The following is an 11732-nucleotide window of genomic DNA, read 5'->3' as shown; positions in this document are numbered from 1 at the left end:
TCACTTAGCTGTTAAGCTATTTGATAACTATCTTTGTGGGGTTACTTAATAAAAAATTTTGCCTTACAGGATTGTGTCACACAACCAGTTTATCTAACTTTACTAGAGTGATATTTTCATTATTAGCAAGCCCAGAAGAAAATCTTCAGAAGTTTGAGAAGTTCTATTTTTCTTAAACTCATATTGAAGCAATTATTACAATACGATGCCGGTGTTATAACAGCCATCAGTTTATAGTAGTGTCCTTTAATTTTGTGTTAATGGAGCTCAAAATCAATCATTCATTTGTTTTTCCCAGAATTTATATAAAACTCACTGAAGTGGGTTTGATATCGGTAAAAAGTGTAAAAAGTGCTCCCATGTACTTTCTTAAGAGTATCACTGCATGTTAGATTTCTCTCGCTTCTCTGGGATTTTGTGTCTGTTCCAAACTTTCTGGAAACCTCTATTAGTAGACCTGACATCTTAGCCAGATCATCTTACCCTCCCCCCGGTAACTGCTCCACCAGTTGCCAGATCAACTGTGGGTTATTCAAATCCAAAGATTTAACTTGCCGAATTTTCATGCGTCCTCCTTGATTAATACCAAAATACATTCACAACAACATCCACTGTATGATAGAAATATTTGTTGGACATGGCTACCTTTTCTGTGTTATCACTGATAATCTGAGCATTTCCACTTCTTTATTTTAATGTAGAGGGAAATCCAGGAGTGAACACCAGATCGTCTAGTTTAGCCTTCTGAACATCATAAATATCATTCCAATTCCTTCAGAAGTATGCAAAGTAAATAAGGCAGGGCAAATAATTTTTGGCAATGTTATACAGTGAGCTGGTGCTGATGCAGGTATCCACGATCAGCTGTACATATGTCTCTCAGCCATTGCTTCCCTGCGCAGAACACCCCAGCCTTTTGCAGGCTTGGAGAGGGAAAGTGAATAAACCATCGTATGAAGGCATTTAAATCGAGTTTAAAGACCAACTTCTATAATGAAATGTGGACTGGGAAAACGTAATTTGTTTGTGTTTACATGTTCCTATTGGAATAATTTTTCCCTATTGGAAACTTTTGTCTGTCAATCCCCAGCTATTTAAAACCGCAACAACAATAACCAGTTGTTGCTTTCTTGTGTCCCTCAGTATTTATCCTAGCTTTTGTTAGAGACAATACAGTGGTATTCATGGGTAACAATAAGACTGTTATCTTTCACTGTGGGTTTTTTTTCAAAGCTATACAATGTTCTAGCCATTATAGAAGAATTGCAGTCAGCTGAGTGATGTTTACGTGCCACTTCCATACCCTAATAAGAGGTATAAAAGAAAGCGTATTGTATCCAGCAGGGGAGAGAATCAGCTTGGAAGGTTGGGACTTCTGCCACATGTAGAAACCTCGCTGGGGAAGATAGCACTGTGCTGCCTGGTGTGCTTTTATTTTTGGCCTCTGCTTCAGTTACATGAGTGTCAGTAGTAGTTGCTGCAAACTGCTTATTCATGCTACTGCTGTGATCATTTGCTTTTGGGCAATATTAATTTTGTGGCTATGCTAAGTTAGGAAACCATTTACTATCAATGGCGTGGCTGTCTTGCTTGCCTTGACAGCGGTTTGTCTCATCCACATGATGGGGCTGTTCTTTATTCCTGTAAAAGCATATCCAGACACCTACGGGAGTGGGATCAGCACTTTTTCTGAAAGCTGGATCTTTCCAGCATTTTCTAGCATGGTACCTCACACAGTTACGTACTGAAGGTGGCAGGCATTTCTGATGCATTGCGTGAACATTCATGCCTTTCTCTGTTCCGGTTCATTCAGCTGGGCTCTTCCACTCTTTGTGGTGATAGCTAATTTCACAAGACTCAGGGAAGTTGTATGGCTGCCCAAGGTCATCACAAAGGAATGAAGATCCGGAGCTTGCAAATATGTGGGCTGAGTCTGAGGGTGTGTTTTTGGCACTGCTGTTGGGCAGAGCAGAGATTCCACCACATTTCTGCTTCCCAAACACCGCATTCTTGACTTTTGACACTTTGGCTTCGAAGAACTGTAAGTGTTGTCTGGATTCGTGGGAGGTTGAGACAAGGAGTGAGAGAGAGCAGGAATCCCAGTAATTAAGACTTGCTCCTTGGGACAAGAAGTGAAGTCCATACCTTAGTTTGGATATGGGTGGAGTAGGATTCCTCTTTCCATAGCCAACTGGAGAAGCATCTTCATATCTCTGCTCCTCCTGGTGTCTTAGAAAGTAACGAGGCAGGAGGAAGATCTGAGATGTGCTAACAGTTACTCACTTCCCAGCAATAAGACTCAAGTGCTAAATTATTCAGTTTATTAGTCAAATGCTCTTTCATAGTCTTAAGCATTCTTGATAAAATAAAGGTGTTTTGATTGAACAGTACAGCTTGTGGCCACAGGTATTATTCTTAACTATATGTAGATGGCTTTTGGTGTTTCTTCCCATGATTGCACTGTTACTGTTTGTATAATTTACCATGAAGCTCTGTTAGTTGTCAACAGACTGCATAGATCGCTGGTTGAGGCTCTTGCCTCAACTCAGCTGAAGCTGAGTGGTTAATCGAGTGGTTAATCAAGTGGTATGGCAAATGCCAGTCTTTCTGATTAAAAGATCTTGTCTCAGTGCAGTGCCCATTCAGGATGAGGTCTTAGTCTGGAGTTAGGAAGAATTTCTGCTCTATGATCCTATTTGTGTGGTACGATTTTGGGATTCAGTGATATATGTGTCTGAGAGAGTTTGAAAAGGGACTTTATCCTGGTTCTTATCCATGTTTATCAATTCTGAGGGGATTTTTTTCTCTGCAGTAATATGTTTGTCTTCAGGAGATGAGAAAAATTAGGTTCACTGTCCTCTAAGACACTGGAGTTTGGTCACAGCTGGAGACAGGATGTTGAGTAGGAGGAGTTGGTGCCCTTAGCCATCTCCAAATCTCTTATGAGCTTGGTTAGCGTACCTTGTCCCTGCATACAGGTTTAAACTCCATCACAAACTAGGCTCGGAATCTATCTCTGTGTGAGGTCCTCAGAGGCTTCTGGTTCTTTGTCTTCCTCTGTAGTGTAGAGCATGCTGGCTTAGGCTCACCTGGAAAATCCACCTAGTAAATTCCCTCACACTGCAGATGTGTAGGTGATGACTTTTATTTTTCTTGCAGCCATTGTATTTATAGCTTATGGTATTTTTTCCTGGCTATTTGAGGGAACTTTGTATAAACTATTACCAAATTGAAACATCAAAATGCGAGAACTAGGAAAGAATGGCAGTTTTATGTTGTCAGGCTGCACATGCAGAATACTGCATTCTGGCACTTGTTGGATGTGGACAAACCCATTTTCTTTGAGATTTATGAAGCAGTGAAGCTCCACTTTGGTGTGTGGTTGCTCTTGGAAATATTGCTAAGTTAACAGAGAAGTGCAAGTAGTGCTTTGTGAGGTGTGTCTGGGACTTGCTTCCCCACTGCATGCTGTCTGTGGTGGCCACAGAGATGTTTAGATTGAAAAGTTCACTGGTGCGCTAATGTGCAGGTGCTGGCGAGCTAGTAAGTACTGAGGATGCTTCTGGTGCACATATTTTTAATAACTGTTTTTCTTTAAAACCAGTAAGTGAGGAAGAAGTTGTCCCATATTGCTGCCAAGCCGTTAAAATGAACAATTTTTTCCCTTCTGTGGTAATCATCAGAGACCTTGCTGTACTCTTTTCTTTATAAAATCTTAGGTTGCACATACACCTACAGTTGCTGTTGTCACCTTCTGCCTCTGTAAAGCTGAGTGTTGACTGCAGGTGCTCCCAGAAGTCTGAAGACAAAATAAAAATGCCAAGTAATTGGTACCCCCGACTCTTAATTCAATGTGTCTTGTGCTGCAGAACATAAACAAAATGAAAGGGAAGATCTTCAGAGAGCTGCATGCAAATTTTGACTGGCTGTGGTTTTGGAAGTAAAGGAACAAGGAGACACAGAGAATGCTTTTTAAGCTGTTCTATCAAATGTCATATCTCTGTTTTAATATTTCATGTGATATGGCTTCTTTCAGATGATCAGCTGGATTATCTGAGATCAGAGAAAAGGGAGTGATACTACTCAGCTGCAGAAAATAGGAAGAAAGTACTGCCATGGCAGGGTAGGGCACAGACACACTGACTGCAGAGCATTGGCTTTGTAGAACTTGTTTCAATATCTGCATCTTACAGATAGCCAGTAAGAATTCCTGAGGTGGAGGTATTTTAGTTATAATCAATATTTTTAAAAGAAACTTCAAGGAAGTTTATACAACAGTATTTTAGAATTCTTCCTGTGAGATTTGTTAGATAAGACCATTAGATGTTCCTTTTCTAGACAATTTCACTGTTTGTATGCTTACTGATTATAACAGAAAGACCTAATAAATTATTTATTTATGTTAAACAGCTTGCTTTTCAAACAAAGGAAATTAGCCACAACTCTTAATTTCTTATATTTTTATCTTTCTCTTGAAGGGCAACACTTTAAGGAAAATACTCCTATATCGCTACTTTAAAGGAGAACATGGAAGTGGTATGAATGGGCCTCTGTCTGCCAGCTACAGCAAAACTGCACAAGTGGGAGGTAAATCAACACAGATCATTTAAAAAGAACAAAATTAGTAGCACCATTTTTTCTAATAGGCACTTTGGAAGTGCTCCAGGGATTCAGTTGGTAAATAAATCCAACACGCTCTGTAACCCGTTAAAAGAGAGGTAGTACCAGACTTCTATTTATAAGTTGCACGGACTTGTCTCAGATGGCTGGTGTGCATTTGGTGGTACTGAAGGTGGGACTTTCCCCATGCCCCCCAGTCAATCATTCCATTCAAGTCCAATTGGTAACACAGTTTTGATTTGCAAGTAAATCCACATGCAGAAATTCAGCAGAGCATAAAACATTTGAACAAAGGTGCTGCTGTTTCTGGAAACTAAAAAATGTTTTGAAATTCCAGATTCTTTATTGATACATGAAAAAAACAAGACATAAGGAGAAGCTTCTCACAAAAATACTGGTTAGGTAATGAAACAGATTTCCCCAAGAGACTGCAGAACGTGACAGTTCTCGTTACAGCTTTACTGGACAAACTGATGAACCTGCTCTAACTACCATGAGCAGAAAGTTTGAGTGGATGGTCTCTGTACGTCCCTTATAACCTAATTTTTTGGTATGGTTCTGTTATAGAAGCAATGTGAAGTTATTGTAGAGTGGTTTTTAAGAAAACACAAAGTAATGTATATCATAGAAAATGGGACAGAAGCTACATATGGAGCCAAGTCAAAATGCTTGCCATTGCATTTTCGGTATGTAGTAAAGGTGTGCCCAGATTTGTCATAATTTCTAAATGTTATTCAACTGATCCTTCTTGACTGTTTCAATGTAGACACTGGAAATGTTTACAGTCTTAATATTCTGTATACCAACTTATGCTCCTTAACAAACAGGAGAGTAAAGAGTTACTATTTTTTTTAGTTCTCTTTAAAAAGTGTGTATGTGTGTATGGCTTCATCACAAGGTCTGAACCATTATAATCAGTTTAATGAAAGCAGTACTGACTGATTAAAGCAGTACTATATTTTTTCTAATTAACCAAATGCAGTTACATCTGTATAAAAGTAAGTATAACAGGAAAGATTATAATCTATGATAATAAAATACAGTTAATCTAATGAGATAATACATTTTAACACAATTCCTTAAAATCACACCTTTTATTTGTATTAACTCAAGTCTCTTTCTTAAAGAACATCATTGTGATATTAATGGTCTGTGAGTTATATTGGCAAAAGCATTCAGCTAGGAGGTCATACCTGTAACCAGAGTGGATTTACCATTGTACAATATTTGTATAGATTAGGCCTGAGGTTGAAAAGCAGATATAAAAGTCGTCTCAGAACACTGATCATACATACTGTTTAGTGTATGCAGCAGTGGAATTAAAAAAGGGGGTCAGTGGACAGATCAGTGGCATTTCCAATTTCTTTATTGTCTGAATTTTAGGACAGAGCAATGATTTGGGGTTTTTTTTTACTTCTTATTCTTAGAGGCCAACATTACAGTTTCACACAAAAATCTTGTTTATATCAAGGGGAACTTTACCCGAAACAGAATTTTGAATTTAGATTTATTACATTGCTACTGTGTGCATAAGACAAATTATTATTACTAATAGATTCATTTTCATATACCTGTATAAAACAAATGTGAATGGTGTGTATTTGCCTAATTTGCAGGTGGATTTTCAGGACAAGACTCAGATAAGTCTGGGGTAACCATGTCTGATATTCAGTGCCTTCTGGATAAAGAAGGTGCATCAGAATTAGTCATAGATGTCATAGTAAACACCAAAAATGACAGAATTTTCTCAGAAGGCATTTTGCTTGGTATTGCGTTGCTTGAAGGTGGAAATACGCAAACACAGGTACTTATTTTGTTTACTTATTCACATATTGATTTTCAAATGCCTGTAGTCTAGAGACAAATAAAAAGAACATTTTTTCTGTAAGTTCTGTGAAAAGTTTATTACTGTGTCGCTGTAGTACAAATGTAAATATGCCCTTTTCTTATGCAGTATCTCATAGTGTAAAGTCTTTGAAAGAAGAATACATTTTTCAGCTGTCCCTTTCTGTGTAGCACAGTGCTTCTTTTAATCTGGTCTTTGCCATATGAGTGTTATCTCCAGTTATTTCATATCTCTCTTTTTGTAAAATTAAAAATTGTAATACTTTCAAGTTTTTAATAGCAGTAAAATTAAGTGATTTTGTGGAAACAATTAGGGACATTTCTCAAAATCTCCAAAGAGAGGAAAACTGGCCATTTGAGAAGACCAATATCCCAGTCTATAAAAAATAACTGCTTTAAACGATGAATTCTAGTTTTTGTGAATAATATCCCTCTCACTGAACTTTAGCCAAATAAAATGATTGTTTGTTCTTACTCTATGATCAGCAGAGTTATCATAAGAGAGGAGAGATGGTATGAATCACTCCCCCTGCATTTTCCTGTATTTCATCATTACCTGTGAAGGGAGCCTAAATAACCAACTTATACCTCATTGCAAGAATATAGAAGTTAAATAAGAGGAATCTCATTGTGTATCTTCATTCTGTAAAAAAGATCTGTGACCCTTAAAGAACGTTCAGAAAATGTTAAAGAAGTGAGATTTTGTTGCAGCTTTCTAAAATGAATTGTTAGGGGCTGTAGAAAGCTTGTGCTTTAAGGTAGGGTTTGTAAACTGTTGAAAATGGCACTCAGACTGCTTGACAGTAAGTAATACTGAGAGATTGGATTTAATAACCTAAAATATTAATTCCAATTCTGTGTGAAGCACAAAAAAGAAATATAATCTAAGCAACAGTATTACCCGTTAGGTGTTTTATGCTTCGTCTTGTTGTTACATAATAACAATTACTTTTCACTGTTATTTGTAGATGGAATGTTATAACTCCAGAATGCCTGGAGAAATGGAGACTGTCACAAAGTAATTTAACTTCAAGTGTAATATTGTGACATTTTAAACATTGCAAATAGTAGTGTTCACCATTTTATCCAAATTTTAAAATGTTATCATCAATCTTTGTTAGCATCCTTGTATATCACTTTGTGAAAGAACTGGTCAGGCAGTGGCCAACATTTGTTCTGTGTAAGTGAAGTAATTATTCATCATTTGTTTCACAAAAAATAGTACATTTTTGGATTTCTTCTTCCTTAGAAATTTGATACCTAAAGAATATATTTTTTGCAGTACTCAACTTACCAGCAACTGAAGGAGCAAAAAAAGTCAGAAAAATTCTTTAAAGTCCTGTATGACCACATGAAAGCTGCTCAGCAGGAGATACGATCGACAGTGACAGTGAACACTATTGATTTGGGAAGCAAAAAGAAAGATGATGATAGTGACCTAACCGTATCTGTTCCCAAAAAGAGAGGTAAGGAAGCACCCATGTGAAAGACGGGAGACGTGCATTATATTCAAACCATATGTACTGCACCACTCGTACTATGCTGTGTTGATCAGTAAGCTATAACATTAATCATTGCTAATTCACATCTTTTGCCCATTTTTCTGTAAATTATAGGCCATCTCTTAAGCTGGATACAAGGAATTAGCTTTGATGAAATCAGTGAAACTATGCCAATTTATACCAGTAAAAGATATAGAACCATATTTTTAGAGAAGCAGAAGTAGAGGCTGCTGCTAATGGGGCTATTTCACAAGAGCAAGCGCAGGCACTGATTTCCCACCCTGTGGTCCTTCCATTGTTCTCATCATTTATTGTATATGGGAGAGAAATAGCAGAGCTTTTTGTCTTAATGTTCTATTTCACTCTGGTTTGTGGTTTATTTGGAACATGTTATCCCTGCATGAGTGTTGCTTTGATATTCTTTGTAAGTTGCCTAGAGGTCTTCTAAAAGTTAGGCACCAGCAAAGAAAAAGTTGCATTCATTATTATTGTTTTCTTATTGTTTAATCAAATGAGGAGAAAGAGTTTCAAAAATGAAGGCAAATTATCTTCTTTTCAGTAAAGGATTCAACCCTGCATCTGAAAGAGGGTATGAAAGGACAGTTAACAGAAGCATCTTCTGCAACGTCCAAGGCTTACTCTGTGTATCGAAGAGAAATGGACCCAGAAATAGATCTTATGAGCTCAGGAGCAGATGCTGCGAATGCAGAAGAGAAGTCCACAGAAGAAGCAATCATGAGCCCTGCCATTGCGATCATGCAACCAATATTGAGATTTCTTCAGCTGCTGTGTGAGAACCACAACCGAGAGCTCCAGGTAAAGTGTTTTTATGCTGAGCACCAAAAGAAGTATTACAGGAGCTGGAACTTCATAAGGGAAGAAAAACGCCTGTGCCAGGCTCCTGTTACAGAATAGGGGTGTCTAAAATGTTTTTTGTCTTTTGACCCAAGGGATAAAATAACCCTTTGAAAGAACCCCTTGCCTGCTCTAGTTGAGCTCATGTTTATGTCCTCAGAATTGCTTGGGGTCTGCAGCATAGGCACGTGGAGTGAGAATCCCTGTTAGAATGGTTTCTGTGCACAGATGGTGGATCACTTACCACGGGCTTGAAGACCACAGGAAGTTTATGGGCTAAGTTTGGGTACTGGTCTTTTCCCTAGGTGTTATGATTGAAGGCTTTAAGATGCTACTTGTGTCCCTGCTGTCAGTCCCTCTGCTAGAAATTACTGTCCTCATAGCAACCTTTGCAAAATGAATTTTCTGCAAATATACCTCAGTGCGGTGTCCAGAAGCCTCCCCTAAAGCCGTGTTGGGGCTGGTTTGAGCTAAGCTACCGTTCTCCGCTGACACTGCCAAGAAGCAGTCGTAATGTCCCACCATACCTGCTCAGCTGTGGGGCAACAAGTTGAAGAGTTGTTAATAGGTGGATGGGCGCAGGTGTGCAAAGCTTATGTAAAACACTTAAGGCCAGTGCAGATGTTTGCAAAGTTCGCTTTCCTAAGCCCTCCTTTCTCTTCTGATTTAATCAGATAATGGTTCTCAAGTGTTGCGCTAAGGCATAATGTATTTTCTACAGTGTAATGTACTTGAGTACCTACAGTACAGTGGTCATATGGTCATAAATCCTTCCCTTTAATATTTTCATGAAAAAGACTGCATGTTTGACTTGACTCTAATTCTCTTGGGGTTTTTTGTTGTTGTTTTTATTTTGTTCCTTTTTTATATCCACCAGAATTTTTTAAGACATCAGAACAATAAAACAAATTACAACCTTGTTTGTGAGACCCTTCAGTTTTTGGACTGTATCTGTGGAAGCACGACAGGTGGACTGGGCTTGCTGGGACTTTACATCAATGAGAAGAATGTGGCTCTTGTGAACCAGACACTGGAAAGCTTGACTGAATATTGCCAAGGTCCATGCCATGAAAATCAGGTAGGGCTCATATAACTTGTGGATGCAGAAGAATATGCCTGAACGTATTGTATCTGAGTGCTTATCATAAACCTTTTGGTGTCCTTAATAACGTAAACTCATTTGTAATTGCTATGACTAGGCTTAACACACTTCAAGCTTTCATAAGGCCTGAGCAGTCCTTTTAAGTCAGAACTCAGTGTAATCTCTTCCTGTAGTATGTCTGCTTATGTGGAGGGTTTCCAGTCCTTTTGGAAAGTTTAATGTCTTATGTCAGTGGGTCCCCATGGCTTAAACCTAGAGTTAAACCTAATCCTAGACCTGGATTTTGAGTCACAGTTGTGGAAGTACATTGCATACATAGTCTTGTTTTCTTAATTTTCATACGTTTTGCCTTTGCTGATGTTTATATAGGTTGCTAGCATTTACTTTCCTAATTCACATAAGTACCATAAAGTTTAACTTATTATCCTGCTATGCTACCTATCAGCATCTTTAGTTATGATAACAGTAGTGAAATGGATGAGACTGAAGAGTGTGGTTCTAATCTTCTGTGCCTTGCTCGATGCAGTCTTTTTAACTCGTATAGCTGTGACTTTTGATAGATATCTCTTTAGTGCCATGCTGAGGCAGTATAGAAAGGTAAAGAATATAGTTACATGCTGCTATGTTTGGTCTTAAGAGAACTGTAGTAAAGTTGTCACAGTGGATGAAAGTTCAGGATTTTTATTGTGGATTAGAAATGGGAAAATTGTGGTGGGCGAAATTACAGAGGCAATCTATTCTTGATACTAGAAATAGCTGAAGAAATGCATGCAGTATTAATGATACTTCATTAAGATGCACAAATGAAGTGGAAAGTACTTCTATTGCCATTGCTGGTAATCAACAGCCTTTACTTAATACTTTAAAAACAAACAAGCAAAAATCCTTTAGTGGACTAAATTTTAAACAGTGATATTTGTTTCACTAATGCATGGGAGTAATATCTGTTAAAAAAGAGTAATTACAGGACTGGAGATGAAAATAAAAACTAAACCTATGTTTAAGTTAACTTGTTCTCCAATAAGTTTACTTGAGTGACACTGATAATGGCAGGGAGTTATTAGTTACACTTAATTATGTAGACCTGCCTGCTGGGAAGTCACTCAGGATTTGCGTTATACTTGTTTACATCAGCTGCAAGTCTGATTTAGTGTATTTCAGAGGCAAATGCTCCATGCTCTCATTTTCATTTTTCCTTTCTCTCTGTCTTTTTTGGAAAACTTTTCCTATCCTATTTGTCATACAAACCTGTTAGAAATCTTAAGTATTGTAGATTGGTATAACTGACACTTATTCACAAGGCTTGGAAGGTCTGGGAGCTCCAGTGTAAAAGCATTTGGGAAGTGCTGTTGGTCATAATGACAGTTTTGAATTCCATGGCTGGAAATGTCCTTTTGGGCAGGACATGTCCAGATGTAGAAAACAGTTCATGCTAGAACAGCAATATTAATGCTGATTGCTGAACGCAAACTAAGAATTCCAGTGTGCAGATTTGATTATGCCTGCATTCAAGTATGTCTCTGCCCGTGCGTTCAGCTAAATTTGGCAGTGCTCCTGTGGGCTGCTGTCTCTAACATGAACCTCTTGGTGCCAAATCCTGCATGATTCACTGCAAGCTTGCACCACCTTTTTTTCCAGTTGTGTACTTCCCTACAGGCAGTGTTTGGCTTAGTTCTGTACTACACGAGTCTCCCCCAGTGCCTTTTGTGACATGTTTTCAGGCTGCTCTGCTTTGACTGGGTGGTTCATTGCTGTTATAAGGTCTTTCAAGTACTTTACAAGTTCCTTGTTTTGGAAATTTGCTTATG

General features: G+C 38.2%; 1 protein-coding gene across 1 annotated transcript in view; it reads left to right on the top strand.

Annotated features, from left to right (window-relative positions):
• Window positions 1–4478: 4478 nt before the first annotated feature.
• LOC104537468 (inositol 1,4,5-trisphosphate receptor type 2-like) overlaps window positions 4479–11732 on the top strand; it is a gene marked incomplete at both ends in the record, with an annotated part of 55432 nt that continues 48178 nt past the window's right edge. The window contains 5 exons of the mRNA XM_010180362.1: window positions 4479–4587; window positions 6237–6424; window positions 7748–7931; window positions 8527–8783; window positions 9700–9900. Of these exons, the coding sequence (XP_010178664.1) occupies window positions 4479–4587; window positions 6237–6424; window positions 7748–7931; window positions 8527–8783; window positions 9700–9900 (939 nt within the window). The remainder of the gene's footprint in view (window positions 4588–6236; window positions 6425–7747; window positions 7932–8526; window positions 8784–9699; window positions 9901–11732) is intronic.

The sequence above is a fragment of the Mesitornis unicolor genome, unplaced genomic scaffold, assembly GCF_000695765.1.
Source record: "Mesitornis unicolor isolate BGI_N332 unplaced genomic scaffold, ASM69576v1 scaffold3173, whole genome shotgun sequence".
Lineage (NCBI taxonomy): Eukaryota > Metazoa > Chordata > Aves > Mesitornithiformes > Mesitornithidae > Mesitornis > Mesitornis unicolor.
Note: the sequence above shows the minus strand (reverse complement) of the source record. Positions and strands in the feature narration are given on the sequence as shown.